The sequence below is a fragment of the Cyanistes caeruleus genome, chromosome 35 (assembly GCF_971803275.1).
Source record: "Cyanistes caeruleus chromosome 35, bCyaCae1.hap1.1, whole genome shotgun sequence".
Taxonomy (NCBI): Eukaryota; Metazoa; Chordata; class Aves; order Passeriformes; family Paridae; genus Cyanistes; species Cyanistes caeruleus.
This window is the reverse complement of record NC_141736.1, coordinates 1,094,031-1,109,681: the sequence shown is the minus strand read 5'-3', so window position 1 is coordinate 1,109,681 and position 15,651 is coordinate 1,094,031. Positions and strand designations below refer to the sequence as shown.

Below are 15,651 nucleotides of genomic sequence, written 5' to 3'. Positions count from 1 at the left end.
GATGGACAGCGCGGCCGGCCAATGGCGGCGCGCGCTGAGGCAGCGGGGCGGGCCCGGCGGTGCCGGATGAGGAGACTCTGAGGGGAAGTTTGGCCGCCGCCGCCGCCGCGGGCCCCGTGAGGAGGAGCCGCCGCCGGGAGCGCGGGCCCGGCACCGCCGCGCCGCCATGGGCAACCGGGGCATGGAGGAGCTCATCCCGCTGGTCAACAAGCTTCAAGACGCCTTCAGCTCCATCGGGCAGAGCTGCCACCTCGACCTGCCGCAGATCGCCGTGGTGGGCGGGCAGAGCGCCGGGAAGAGCTCGGTGCTGGAGAACTTCGTGGGCCGGTGAGCGGCGGCGGGAGCGGCGGGGAGGGCGGCGGCGGCGGGCCGGGGCGGCGGGAGCGGCGGGCGGAGCCGCGGGCGTAGAGCGCGTTCGGGAATAGCGCCGGTGGCGTAAGGGCGCGGCCGGCGGAGCGGGCCCGGAGCTGCGCCAGCGGCGTACGGGCTGCGCAAATGGCGTAAGGGCCGCGACGGGGCCAGAGGGACCGGGACCGGGACCGGAACGGGGAACTGGACCGGGAACGGGAGCGGGGAACTCAACGGGACCGGGAGTGGGACCAGGAGTGTGGAACTCAACGGGAGCGGGACCAGGAATGGGACCGGGAACGGGGTACTCAACGGGACCAGGAACGGGACCGGGAGTGTGGAGCTTAATGGGAGCGGGACCGGGGAACTCAACGGGACCGGGAACGGGACCGGGAGTGTGGAGCTTAACGGGACCGGGTCCCGGTCCGTGTTTGGGTCCAGTAACGTGTTCGGGTCCCGGTTCCGGGTTCAGATCCCGGTTCCGTGTTTGGTCTGGTTCCGGCTTCGGGTCCCGGTCAGATCCCGGTTCTGTGTTCGGGTCCCGGTCTGTGTTCGAGTCCTCGTTCCGTGTTCGGTTCCCGGTTCAGATCCCGGTTCTGTGTTCGGGTCCCGGTTCCGGGTTCAGATCCCGGTTCTGTGTTCGAGTCCCGGTTCTGTGTTGGAGTTCCTGTTCCCGGTTCGGGTCCCGGTTCCGGGTTCAGATCCCGGTTCTGTGTTCGAGTCCCGGTTCTGTGTTCGAGTTTCTGTTCCCGGTTCGGGTCCCTGTTCCCGGTTCAGATCCCGGTTCTGTGTTCGAGTCCCGGTTCCGGGTTCAGATCCCGGTTCCCGGTTCAGATCCCGGTTCTGTGTTCGGCTCCCGGTTCTGTGTTCGGGTCCCGGTTCCGGGTTCGGTTCCGTGTTCGGGTCCCGGTTCCGGGTTCGGGTCCCGGTTCTGTGTTCGGGTCCCGGTCCGGGCGGTCACTCCGTGCTCCGGACGCGGTTCCGGGTCTCCCCCCGCCCCAGCGGAGCCTGCCGGGAGCTCCGAGCGGCACCGGGAGCCTTCCTCCCCTCCCCCGGCATCCTCCCGGTGCGGCTGCGGCCCGAGATAGCGCCGGGAGCGGCCCGGGACCGAGCGGGGCTGCCCCGATAAGGGCTCCGAGCTGAGGAGTCACCCCGAAAACCCAGAAAATACCCAAAAAACCCACCCAAAAACCCAAAAAACCCCAAAAAACCCCCAAAAACCCAGAAAATACCCAAAAAACCCACCCAAAAACCACCAAAACCCCAAAACTCACCCCAAAACACCCCCAAAAACCCAGAAAATACCCAAAAAACCCACCCAAAAACTACCAAAAACCCAAAAAACACCCCAAAACACCCCCAAAAACCCACCCAAAAACCCAAAAAACCCCAAAACCCACCCAAAACACCCCCAAAAACCCACCCCAAAACACCCCCAAAAACCCAGAAAATACCCAAAAAACCCACCCAAAAACTACCAAAAACCCAAAAAAACCCACCCAAAAACCCAAAAAACCCCAAAACCCACCCCAAAACACCCCCAAAAACCAAAAAAAACCAAAAAAAACTCCAAAAAACCCCAAAACCCACCCCAAAACACCCCCAAAAACCCAAAAAAACCCCACCCAAAAACCCAAAAAACCCCAAAACGCACCCCAAAACACCCCCAAAAACCCACCCAAAAACCACCAAAAACCCGAAAAACCCCAAAACCCACCCCAAAACACCCCCAAAAACCAAAAAAAACCAAAAAAAAACCCCAAAAAACCCCCAAACCCACCCCAAAACACCCCCAAAAACCCACCCAAAAACCACCAAAAACCCAAAAAACACCAAAACCCACCCCAAAACACCTCCCAAAACCAAAAAAAAACCCCAAAAAAACCCCAAAAAACCCCAAAACCCACCCCAAAACACCCCCAAAAACCCCAAAAAAACCCCACCCAAAAACCCAAAAAACCCCAAAAGCCACCCAAAAAACACCAAAAAAAACCAAAACCCACCCAAAACACCCCCAAAAACCCAAAAAACCCCAAAACCCACCCCAAAACACTCCCGAAAACCCACCCAAAACACCCCCAAAAACCCAAACCCCCCCCCAAAAAACACCAAGAAACCTAAAAAAACCCACCCAAAAAACCCCCCAAAACCCACCCAAAACACCCCCAAAAACCAAAAAAAACCCCCAAAACCCAAAAACCCAAAAAACCCCAAAACCCACCCCAAAACACCCCCAAAAACCCAAAAACCCACCCAGAAAACACCAAGAAACCTAAAAAAACCCACCCAAAAAACCCCCAAAAACCCACCCAAAACACCCCCAAAAACCCCAAAAAAACCCCACCCAAAAAACACCAAAAAACCCCAAAACCCACCCCAAAACACCCCCAAAAACCCAAAACCCCCCCAAAAACCCAAAACCCCCCCAAAAACACCAAGAAACCTAAAAAAACCACCCAAAAAAACCCCAAAACCCACCTAAAACCCCCCAAAACCCCCCAAAAAACCCAAAAAACCCCCAAAAATCACCCAACCCCCCCTAAAAAAGCCCCAAAAAACCCAAAATCCCAAAAACAACAAAACCCCCCCAAAAACTCCCAAAACACCCCCAAAAAATCCCCAAAAAATACCCCAAAATAACCCAAAAAATACCCCCAAAACCCCAAAAAAACCCAAAAATCCCCCCAAAACCCCAACCCCCCCAAAGAAACCCCCAAAACAAAAAAAAAACCCAAAAAATCCCAACCCCCCCAAAAGAAGCCAAAAATCCCCAAAACCCCAAAAAATACTAAAAAAATCCCAAAAAAACCCCCAAAAATCCCAAAAATCCCCCAAAAAGTCCCAAAAAAACCCAAAAACCCCCCAAAAATCTCCAAAAATTCCAAAATCCAAAAAAAACCCAAAAACCCCCCAAAAAACCCCCAAAATCCCATAAAAACCCCAGAAAATCCCAACCCCCCCAAAAAAAGCCCAAAATTCCAAAACCCCCCAAAAATACTAAAAAAATCCCAAAAAATAAAAAAAAAACCCAAAAATCCCCAAAACCCCCCAAAAATCCCCCCCAAAAAATCCCAAAAATCCCCAAAATCCCCCCACAAATCCTCAAAATTCCCCAAAAAAACCCAAAAAAATCCCAAAAACCCCCCAAAAATCCAAAAAAATCCCCAAAAAAATCCCAAAAAACCCCCAAAAAATCGAAAAAATCCCCAAAATCCTCCCAAAAATCCCCAAAATTCCCCCCAAAAAAAACCCCCAAAAAATCCCAGAAAATCCCAAAAAACCCCCAAAAAATCCAAAAAAATCCTAAAAAAACCCCCCAAAAAATCCCAAAAGAATCCCAAAAAATCCCAAAAATCCCCTCAAAAATCCCCAAAATTCCCCAAAAAAACCCCAAAAAATCCCAAAAAATCCAAAATAATCCAAAAAATCCCCCAAAAAACCCCCAAAAATCCCCAAAATTCCCCAAAAAATCAAAAAAAATCCCAAAAAAACCCCCCAAAAAATCCCCAAAAACCCCAAAAAATCCCAAAAAATTCCAAAAAATCCCAAAAAAAACCCCCAAAAAATCCCCAAAAACCCCAAAAAATCCCAAAAAATTCCAAAAAATCCCAAAAAAAACCCCAAAAAATCCCCAAAAACCCCAAAAAATCCCCAAAATCCCCCCAAAAAATCCCAAAAATTCCCCCCCAAAAAAACCCCCAAAAATCCCAAAAAATCCCAAAAAATCCCCAAAAAAACCCTCCAAAATCCCAAAAAACCCCAAAAAATCCCAAAAAACCCCAAAATTCCCCAAAAAAACCGCAAAAAATCCCAAAAAATCCAAAAAGATCCCCCAAAAAACCCCCAAAAAATCCCAAAAAACCCCCAAAAATCAAAAAAAATCCAAAAAAATCCCCAAAATCCCCCAAAAAAATCCCCAAAATCGCCCAAAAAACCCCCCAAAAAATCCCAAAAAACCCCCAAAAAAATCCCAAAAACCCCCCAAAAATCCCAAAAAAACCTCAAAAAATCCCAAAAAATCCCAAAAAATCCAAAAAAATCCCCAAAAAACCCCCAAAAAATCCCCAAAATTCCCCCAAAAATCCCAAAAAACCCCAAAAAATCCCAAAAAATCCCAAAAAAAACCCCAAAAAATCCCCAAAAACCCCAAAAAATCCCAAAAAATCCCAAAAAAAATCCCAAAAAATTCCAAAAATTCTCCCCAAAAATCCCCAAAATCCCCCCAAAAATCCCCAAAATTCCCCAAAAAAACCCAAAAAAATCCCAAAAAACCCCAAAAAATCCCAAAAAAAACGCCAAAAAATCCCCAAAAACCCCCCAAAAATCAAAAAAAATCCCCCCAAAAACCCCCCAAAACTTCCAAAAATCCCCCAAAAATCCAAAATAATCCCCAAAATCCTTCCAAAAATCCCCAAAATTCCCCAAAAAAATCCCCCCCAAAAATCCCAAAAAATCCCAAAAAAACCCCAAAAAACCAAAAAAAAACCAAAAAAATCCCCAAAAAATCCCCAAAAAACCCCAAAAAACCCCCAAAAATCCCAAAATAAACCCCAAAAAATCCCAAAAAACCTCAAAATTCCCCAAAAAAACCGCAAAAAATCCCAAAAAATCCAAAAAGATCCCCCAAAAAACCCCCAAAAAATCCCAAAAAACCCCCAAAAATCAAAAAAAATCCAAAAAAATCCCCAAAATCCCCCAAAAAAATCCCCAAAATCCCCCAAAAAAACCCCCAAAAAATCCCAAAAAACCCCCAAAAAAATCCCAAAAACCCCCCAAAAATCCCAAAAAAACCTCAAAAAATCCCAAAAAATCCCAAAAAATCCAAAAAAATCCCCAAAAAACCCCCAAAAAATCCCCAAAATTCCCCAAAAAATCCAAAAAACCCCAAAAAATCCCCAAAAATCCCAAAAAATCCCCCAAAAATCGCAAAAAATTCCAAAAAATCCCCCCAAAAATCCCCAAAATCCCCCCAAAAATCCCCAAAATTCCCCAAAAAAAACCCCAAAAATCCCAAAAAATCCCCAAAAAATCCCAAAAAATCCCAAAAAACCCCAAAAATTTCTGGGAATTAAAATCCCATCCTCGGGAAAACGTTGAAAAAAACGTGGGAATTCCCGGATTTTTTGGGATGCTCAGCTGGGAATTTTCCAAATCTGTGGATCAGAAACTGGGATGAGCCTTGGCCTGGGGGTTGTTCCGATTGTCCCAACGATCCCAAGGGATCCGGGGACATGGAAAAATCCCCGGGGTGGGGTCGATTCTCCGGAATTTTCTGCTTTATCCCGGATTTTCCGAGCTTTCCGCAGCTCTGGATCCACCCTGGGATATCAAAATCCCATTTTTATGGAATTTTTATCCTCAAAACCCATGGGAAGAGGATCCAGAGGGGATTTTAGTGCTGGAAATCCCTTGGAAAAATCTGGGAATTCCCTAATTCCATTAATTAATTTAATTAGGCTGGAATTTTCAGCTTTATCCCGGATTTTCTGAGCTTTCAGGAGCTCTGGATCCACCCTGGGATATCAAAATCCCATTTTTAATGGAATTTTTATCCTCAAAACCCACGGGAAGAGGATCCAGAGGGGATTTTAGTGCCAAGAATCCCTTGGAAAAATCCTGGAATTCCCTAATTCCATTAATTAATTTAATTAGGCTGGAATTTTCTGCTTTATCCCGGATTTTCCCACCTCTCAGGAGCTCTGGATCCACCCTGGGATATCAAAATCCCATTTTTATGGAATCCCGAGGGGGTTTTAGTGTCAAGAATCCCTTAGAAAAATCTGGGAATTCCCTAAATCCATTAATTAATTTAATTAGGCTGGAATTTTCAGCTTTATCCCGGATTTTCCCAGCTTTCCGCAGCTCTGGATCCACCCTGGGATATCAAAATCCCATTTTTAATGGAATTTTTATCCTCAGAACGCACGGGAAGAGGATCCAGAGGGGATTTTAGTGCTGGAAATCCCTTGGAAAAATCCTGGAATTGAGCTGGGATTGGGGATTGGGGATTTGGGATTTGGGGTTTGGGATTGGGGATTTGGGATTTGGGATTTGGGATGGGGAGTGAATCCCATGGGAATGTGAGGAGGGATTTGGGGTTTGGGATTTGGGATTTGGGGTTTGAGGATTTGGGATTTGGGGTTTGGGGTTTGAGGATTTGGGGTTTGGGATTTGGGGTTTGGGATTTGGATTTGGGATTTGGGATTTGGATTTGGGATTGGGGATTGGGGATTTGGGATTTGGGATTTGGGATTTGGATTTGGGATTGGGGTTTGGGGATTTGGGGTTTGGGATTTGGGATTTGGATTTGGGATTGGGGTTTGGGATTTGGGATTGGGGATTTGGGGTTTGGGATTGGGGTTTGGGATTGGGGATTTGGGGATTTGGGATTGGGGATTGGGGATTGGGGATTTGGGATTTGGGATTGGGGATTGGGGATTGGGGATGGGATTTGGGATTTGGGATTGGGGATTTGGGATTTGGGATTGGGGATTTGGGATTGGGGATTTGGGATTGGGGATTTGGGATGGGGAGTGAATCCCATGGGAATGTGAGGAGGGATTTGGGATGGGATTTGGGATTGGGGATTTGGGATTTGGGATTTGGGATGGGGAGTGAATCCCATGGGAATGTGAGGAGGGATTTGGGATTTGGGATTTGGGAGGGGATTTGGGGTGGGGAGCTGAATCCCACAGGAATGTGAGGAGGGATTTGGGATTTGGGATGGAAACGTGAATCCCACAGGAATGTGAGGAGGGATTTGGGATTTGGGATTTGGGATTGGGGATTTGGGATTGGGGATTTGGGATGGAAACGTGAATCCCACAGGAATGTGAGGAGGGATTTGCTGTGGGTGAGGCTGGAGATGTCCAGGGGTGAATCCATGGGATTTGGGATTTGGGATTTGGGATTTGGGAGGGGATTTGGGGTGGGGAGGTGAATCCCATGGGAATGTGAGGAGGGATTTGGGGTGGGATTTGGGGTGGGATTGGGGATGGGATTTGGGGTGGGATTTGGGGTGGGAAGGTGTCCAGGGGTGAATCCATGGGATTTGGGGTGGGATTTGGGAGGGGATTTGGGATTTGGGATGGGATTTGGGATTTGGGATGGGATTTGGAGTGGGATTTGGGATTTGGGGTGGGATTTGGGAGGGGATTTGGGATTGGGGATGGGATTTGGGAGGGGATTTGGGGTGGGAAGGTGTCCAGGGGTGAATCCATGGGATTTGGGATGGGATTTGGGATTTGGGATGGGATTTGGGATTTGGGATGGGATTTGGGATTTGGGATGGGATTTGGGATTTGGGATGGGATTTGGGATTTGGGGTGGGATTTGGGAGGGGATTTGGGATTTGGGGTGGGAAGGTGTCCAGGGGTGAATCCATGGGATTTCCCTCAGTGGGAACCAAGGCCAGAGGAGCAGGAATTCAGGAACAGGACAGGAATTTGGGAATTTGGGAATTTTGGAAGAGCAGGAATTTGGGAACAGGACAGGAATTTGGGAACAGAACAGGAATTTGGGAATTTGGGAAGAGCAGGAATTCAGCCAGGAACAGGAATTTGGGAATTTGGGAAGAGCAGGAATTCAGCCAGGAACAGGAATTTGGGAATTTGGGAACAGAACAGGAATTTGGGAACAGAACAGGAATTTGGGAATTTGGGAACAGCAGGAATTCAGCCAGGAACAGGAATTTGGGAATTTGGGAAGAGCAGGAATTCAGGAATGGGACAGGAATTTGGGAATTTGGGAATTTGGGAAGAGCAGGAATTCAGCCAGGAACAGGAATTTGGGAATTTGGGAATTTGGGAACAGCAGGAATTCAGCCAGGAACAGGAATTTGGGAATTTGGGAAGAGCAGGAATTCAGGAACAGGACAGGAATTTGGGAATTTGGGAATTTGGGAAGAGCAGGAATTCAGCCAGGAACAGGAATTTGGGAATTTGGGAAGAGCAGGAATTTGGGAACAGAACAGGAATTTGGGAATTTGGGAAGAGCAGGAATTCAGTCAGGAACAGGAATTTGGGAACAGAAGGAATTCAGGAATGGGACAGGAATTTGGGAATTTGGGAATTTGGGAACAGAACAGGAATTTGGGAATTTGGGAAGAGCAGGGTGGGAGGACACCAAGCTCATCCCAAAGATCTGGAATTTTCCTCTCCCTGGATTTGGGGTGAGAATCACCGGGAAGAGCTCGGCAGGGACTGGAGAGGGAATTCCACGGGGACTGAGGTGTTGAAAATCCCGGAAAAAGCGGGAATTTCCCCCGGGATCGGGGATTTCCCGACTTCCCCGCCCTTTGTCCCCTGGCTCACACCTGGCCCAGGTGGGAGGCGGCCGGATCCGGCCTCGGTGACGTCACGGCGGGATCCGGCCGGAGCTGGGCGGATCCTGCTCCGGGTGTCCGCAAAATTCCCGGAATGGGAATTCCCAGGGGGCTGGGGGGGTCACCTGGGGCTGGGATCGGGGATGGGGGAAGGGAAGAGCTGATCCCATGGATCCCAGATTTATGGGAATATTCCCACAGGGATCAGGGAACAGCCGATCCCATGGATCCCAGATTTATGGGAATATTCCTGGGAATTTCCACCGGGATCAGGGAACAGCCGATCCCATCGATCCCAAATTTATGGGAATATCCCTGGGATCAGGGCTGGGATCAGGGAACAGCCGATCCCATGGATCCCAGATTTATGGGAATATTCCCACAGGGATCAGGGAACAGCCGATCCCATTGATCCCAGATTTATGGGAAGCTCTCTGGGATCAACATTCCTGCTGGGATCAGGGAACAGCCGATCCCACTGAGTTCAAATTTATGGGAATATTCCTGGGATCAGGGAACAGCCGATCCCACTGAACCCAGATTTATGGGAATATTCCTGGGATCAACATTCCTGCTGGGATCAGGGAACAGCCAATCCCACTGGATCGAAATTCCCAGGAATCCCCCTGAGAATTCCCGTGGGATCAGGGAACAGCCGATCCCAATTCATGGGAATATTCCTGGGAATTCCCACCAGGATCAGGGAACAGCCGATCCCACTGGATCCCAATTCCCAGGAATCCCCCCGGGAATTCCCACCAGGATCAGGGAACAGCCGATCCCAATTCCCAGGAATCCCCCTGGGAATTCCCGTGGGATCAGGGAACAGCCAATCCCACTGAACCCAATTTATGGGAATATCCCTGGGACCAGGGAACAGCCGATCCCACTGGATCCCAATTCCCAGGAATCCCCCTGGGAATTCCCACTGAGATCAGGGAACAGCCGATCCCATGGACCCCAATTTATGGGAATATCCCTGGGATCAGGGCTGGGATCAGGGAACAGCCGATCCCACTGGATCCCAATTCCCAGGAATCCCCCTGGGAATTCCCACCAGGATCAGGGAACGGCCGATCCAATTCATGGGAATATTCCTGGGAATTCCCGTGGGATCAGGGAACAGCCGATCCCACTGATCCCAAATTTATGGGAATATCCCTGGGATCGACATTCCTGTGGGATCAGGGCTGGGATCAGGGAACAGCCGATCCCACTAGACCCAGATTTATGGGAATCCCCCCGGGAATTCCCGTGGGATCAGGGAACAGCCGATCCCAATTCCCAGAAATCCCAATTCCCAGGAATCCCCCTGGGAATTCCCGTGGGATCAGGGAACAGCCGATCCCAATTCCCAGGAATCCCCCTGGGAATTCCCACCAGGATCAGGGAACAGCCAATCCCAATTCATTGGAATCCCCCCGGGAATTCCCGTGGGATCAGGGAACAGCCGATCCCAATTCCCTGGAATCCCAATTCCCAGGAATCCCCCCGGGAATTCCCATGGGATCAGGGAACAGCCGATCCCACTGGATCGAAATTCCCAGGAATCCCCCCGGGAATTCCCGTGGGATCAGGGAACATCTGATCCCACTGAATCCCAATTCCCAGGAATCCCCCCGGGAATTCCCGTGGGATCCGGGAATTCCGCCCTCCCTGAGCTTTATTCCAGCTTTTCCCAGCCCGGGGTTGGGCCCTTCCCGCCAGACTCGTCCTCCCGGTTGGGCAGGAATTGTTTTCCTTGGAATGACGCCGGGAATGCCGGGAATGCCGGGAATGCCGGGAATGCAGGGAATGCTGGGAATGCCGGGAATGCAGGGAATGCAGGGAATGCCGGGAATGCCGGGAATGCCGGGAATGCAGGGAATGCAGGGAATGCCGGGAATGCTGGGAATGCAGGGAATGCAGGGAATGCTGGGAATGCCGGGAACGCCGGGAATGGCGGGAATGCCGCAACGTCCGGGGCGGTTCCGGCATCCGCGGCCGCTCCCACGGAATTCCCCATTCCCAAACCATTCCCAACCCATTCCCAACCCATTCCCAACCCATTCCCAAACCATTCCCAACCCATTCCCAACCCATTCCCAACCCATTCCCAACCCATTCCCAACCCATTCCCAACCCATTCCCAACCCATTCCCAAACCATTCCCAACCCATTCCCATCCCGTTCCCAACCCATTCCCAAACCATTCCGGGTTCATTCCCAACCCATTCCCAACCCAACCCATTCCCATCCCATTCCCAACCCATTCCCAACCCATTCCCAAACCATTCCCAAACCATTCCCAAACCATTCCCAACCCATTCCCAACCCATTCCCAAACCATTCCCAAACCATTCCCGGTTCATTCCCAACCCATTCCCGGTTCATTCCCAACCCATTCCCGGTTCATTCCCAACCCATTCCCGGTTCATTCCCAAACCATTCCCAACCCATTCCCAAACCATTCCCAACCCATTCCCGGTTCATTCCCGCTGATCCGGGCTCAGGAAAAGCCGCAGGGATCCCAAATTTCTCATTTTTCCAGGAAAAATCCTCCCAGGTTCTGAATTCTGTGGGAATTTTGGGAATTCCCGATTTTCTGGAATGTTCTGATCCCAGGGATTGATCCCAAACCATTCCCAAACCATTCCCAAACCTTTCCCGGCCTCGTTCCCGCTGATCCGGGCTCGGGAAAAGCCGCAGGGATCCCAAATTTCTCATTTTTCCGGGAAAAATCCTCCCCAGGTTCTGAATTCCGTGGGAATTTTGGGAATTCCCGATTTTCTGGAATGTTCTGATTTCTGGGATTGATCCCAAACCATTCCCAAACCATTCCCAAACCTTTCCCGGCCTCGTTCCCGCTGATCCAGGCTCGGGAAAAGCCGCAGGGATCCCAAATTTCTCATTTTTTCAGGAAAAATCCTCCCCAGGTTCTGAATTCTGTGGGAATTTTGGGAATTCCCGATTTTCCAGGAATGTTCTGATCCCAGGGATTGATCCCAAACCTTTCCCGGTTCATTCCCAACCCATTCCCGGTTCATTCCCAAACCATTCCCAAACCTTTCCCGGCCTCGTTCCCGCTGATCCGGGCTCGGGAAAAGCCGCAGGGATCCCAAATTTCTCATTTTTCCAGGGAAAATCCTCCCCAGGTTCTGAATTCCGTGGGAATTTTGGGAATTCCCTGATTTTCTGGAATGTTCTGATCCCAGGGATTGATCCCAACCCATTCCCAAACCATTCCCGGCCTCGTTCCCGCTGATCCGGGCTCGGGAAAAGCCGCAGGGATCCCAAATTTCTCATTTTTCCAGGGAAAATCCTCCCCAGGTTCTGAATTCCGTGGGAATTCCCGATTTTCTGGAATGTTCTGATTTCCGGGATCGATCCCAAACTTTAATTAATGAAGGAATTGATCCGTCTTTTCCCTCTTTTCCGTCTTTTCCAGGGATTTCCTGCCCCGCGGCTCCGGGATCGTCACGCGCCGGCCGCTCATCCTGCAGCTCATCTTCTCCAAGACGGGTACGGGGCCGGAAAAGCGGGAATGGGATCGGGAAAACGCCGCAATTCCCGGATTTCCCCGAGCTCAGGGTGGGGAAAACGAGGGGGAGAAGTCGGGGAATGCCGGGGGAAATCGAGGAATGCTGAGGAATTCCAAGGAAATCCAAGGATATCCAAGGAAATCCAAGGAAAATCCAAGGAATGCTGAGGAAAACCAAGGAATGCCAGGGAAATCCAAGGAAATCCAAGGAATTCTGAGGAAATCCAAGGAATTCTGAGGAAATCCAAGGAATTCCAGGGAAATCCAAGGAAATCCAAGGAATGCTGAGGAATTCCAAGGAAATCCAAGGAATTCCAAGAAATTCCAAGGAAAACTGAGGAATTCCGGGATAATTCCGGGATAATTCCGGGATAAATCCAGGGTAATTCCGGGATAATTCCGGGATAATTCCGGGGTAATTCCGGGATAATTCCGGGGTAATTCCGGGGTAATTCCTGGGTAATTCCGGGATAATTCCGGGATAATTCCGGGGTAATTCCGGATAATTCCGGGATAAATCCGGGATAAATCCGGGGTAATTCCGGGATAAATCCGGGGTAATTCCGGGGTAATTCCGGGATAATTCCAGAATAATTCTGGGATAAATCCGGGGTAATTCCGGGATAATTCCCGAATAATTCCGGGATAAATCCGGGGTAATTCCGGGATAATTCTGGGATAATTCCGGGGTAATTCCGGGATAATTCCGGGATAATTCCGGGGTAATTTCGGGGTAATTCCGGGGTAATTCCGGGATAAATCCGGGGTAATTCCGGGGTAATTCCAGAATAATTCCGGGATAATTCCAGGGTAATTCTGGGGTAATTCCGGGGTAATTCCGGGATAATTCTGGGATAATTCCAGGGTAATTCCAGGGTAATTCTGGGGTAATTCCGGGGTAATTCCGGGATAATTCCGGGGTAATTCCAGAATAATTCTGGGGTAATTCCAGGATAATTCCGGAGGTTCCTTCGGAAGGCGATTCAACCCCCCCGGCGCGATTTTCCGGAGAATTCCGGGGATTTTCCCGCTTTTTTTCCCCACTTTTCCCATTTTTTTTCCCCCAGAATACGCGGAATTCCTGCACTGCAAGTCCAGGAAATTCACGGATTTCGACGAGGTGCGGCAGGAGATCGAGGCCGAGACCGAGCGCGTCACCGGCACCAACAAAGGGATTTCCCCCGTCCCCATCAACCTGCGCGTGTACTCCCCCCACGGTGAGGGGAAAACGGGAAAAGAACGGGAAAAAAACGGGAAAATAATGGGAAAAGTCCGGGAAAAATATGGGAAAATACTGGGAAAAATATGGGAAAAATATGGGAAAAGTATGGGAAAAATATGGGAAAAATATGGGAAAACTATGGGAAAAATACAGGAAAAATATGGGAAAAATACGGGAAAAATATGGGAAAAATACGGGAAAAGTCCTGGAAAAATATGGGAAAATACCGGGAAAAATATGGGAAAATACCAGGAAAATATGGGAAAAATATGGGAAAAATATGGGAAAAATACGGGAAAAATATGGGAAAAATACGGGAAAAATATGGGAAAAATATGGGAAAACTATGGGAAAAATATGGGAAAAGTCCTGGAAAAATATGGGAAAATACTGGGAAAAATATGGGAAAATACCGGGAAAATATGAGAAAAATACGGGAAAATATTGGGAAAAGTCCTGGAAAAATATGGGAAAAATATGGGAAAAATCCCAGAAAAATACAGGAAAATACTGGGAAAAATACTGGGAAAAATCCTGGAAAAATACGGGAAAATACTGGGAAAAATATGGGAAAAATACGGGAAAAATATGGGAAAAGTCCTGGAAAAATATGGGAAAATACCGGGAAAATATGGGAAAAATACGGGAAAATATTGGGAAAAATCCCGGAAAAATATGGGAAAAATACGGGTGTACTCCCCCCACGGTAAGGGGAAAAATACTGGGAAAAATCCCGGAAAAATACGGGAAAGATATGGGAAAAATATGGGAAAAATATGGGAAAAATATGGGAAAATACTGGGAAAATACGGGAAAATAACGGGAAAATAACGGGAAAATAACGGGAAAAATACTGGGAAAAATACGGGAAAAATATGGGAAAATATGGGGAAAATAACTGGGAAAAAACGGGAAAAAATGGGAAAAATCCAGAAAAAATCCAGAAAAATCTGGGAAAAAAATGGGAAAAAACGGGAAAAAAGTGGGAAAAATCTGGGAAAAAATGGGAAAAATGTGGGAAAAATCCAGAAAAAATCCAGAAAAATACGGGAAGAAATGGGAAAAATCCAGGAAAAGCCAGGTAAAAATGGGAAAAAATGGGAAAAATCCAGGAAAAATGGGAAAAATCCGGGAAAAAACGGGAAAAAAGTGAGAAAAATCCGGGAAAAAATGGGAAAAACTGGGAAAAACCGGGAAAAAAGTGGGAAAAATCCAGAAAAATACGGGAAAAAATGGGAAAAACCGGGGAAAAAAAAGGGAAAAATCCAGAAAAAAATCCAGAAAAATCTGGGAAAAACGGGAAAAAAGTGGGAAAAATCCAGGAAAATGTGGGAAAAATCCAGGAAAAAGTGGGAAAAATCCAGAAAAAAGTGGGAAAAATCCAGAAATAAGTGGGAAAAATCCAGAAAAATGTGGGAAAAATCCAGAAAAAAATCCAGAAAAATCCTGGAAAAAACGGGAAAAACGTGGGGAAAATCCAGAAAAATGTGGGAAAAATCCAGAAAAAAGTGGGAAAAATCCAGGAAAAATCCAGAAAAATTCTGGGAAAAATGTGGGAAAAATCCAGGAAAAGTGGGAAAAATCCAGAAAAAAATCCAGAAAAATCCTGGAAAAAATGGGAAAAATGTGGGGAAAATCCAGAAAAATGTGGGAAAAATCCAGAAAAAAATCCAGAAAAATCTGGGAAAAACGGGAAAAAAGTTGGAAAAATCCAGAAAAAAGTGGGAAAAATCCAGGGAAACTGGGAAAAATCCAGAAAAAGTGGGAAAAATCCAGAAAAAAGTGGGAAAAATCCAGGAAAAGTGGGAAAAATCCAGAAAAATGTGGGAAAAATCCAGAAAAAAATCCAGAAAAATCCTGGAAAAAATGGGAAAAATGTGGGAAAAAATCCAGGAAAACGTGGGAAAAATCCAGGAAAAGTGGGGAAAATCCAGAAAAGTGGGAAAAATCCAGAAAAAAGTTGGAAAAATCCAGAAAAAAGTTGGAAAAATCCAGGAAAAAGTGGGAAAAATCCAGAAAAAAGTGGGAAAAATCCAGGAAAAAGAGGGAAAAATCCAGGAAAATGTGGGAAAAATCCAGAAAAAAGTGGGAAAAATCCAGAAAAAAGTGGGAAAAATCCAGAAAAAAGTGGGAAAAATCCAGGAAAAAGTGGGAAAATCCAAAAAAAAGTGGGAAAAATCCAGAAAAAATCCAGAAAAATCCAGAAAAAATGGGAAAAATGTGGGAAAAATCCAGGAA

At 47.9% G+C, this 15,651-nt stretch overlaps 1 protein-coding gene across 3 annotated transcripts in view; it reads left to right on the top strand.

The window, feature by feature from the left end:
• Positions 1 to 49: 49 nt before the first annotated feature.
• Positions 50 to 15,651, top strand: part of DNM2 (dynamin 2) — a 78,660-nt gene continuing 63,058 nt past the window's right edge. For 2 of the 3 annotated variants that reach the window (XM_086871363.1, XM_086871362.1), the window contains exons 1-3: positions 50 to 327; positions 12,099 to 12,172; positions 13,259 to 13,408. In XM_086871363.1, the coding sequence (XP_086727489.1) occupies positions 167 to 327; positions 12,099 to 12,172; positions 13,259 to 13,408 (385 nt within the window). In that variant the 5' untranslated portion in view covers positions 50 to 166. The remainder of the gene's footprint in view (positions 328 to 12,098; positions 12,173 to 13,258; positions 13,409 to 15,651) is intronic. The other variant, XM_086871361.1, reaches the window with a different exon arrangement.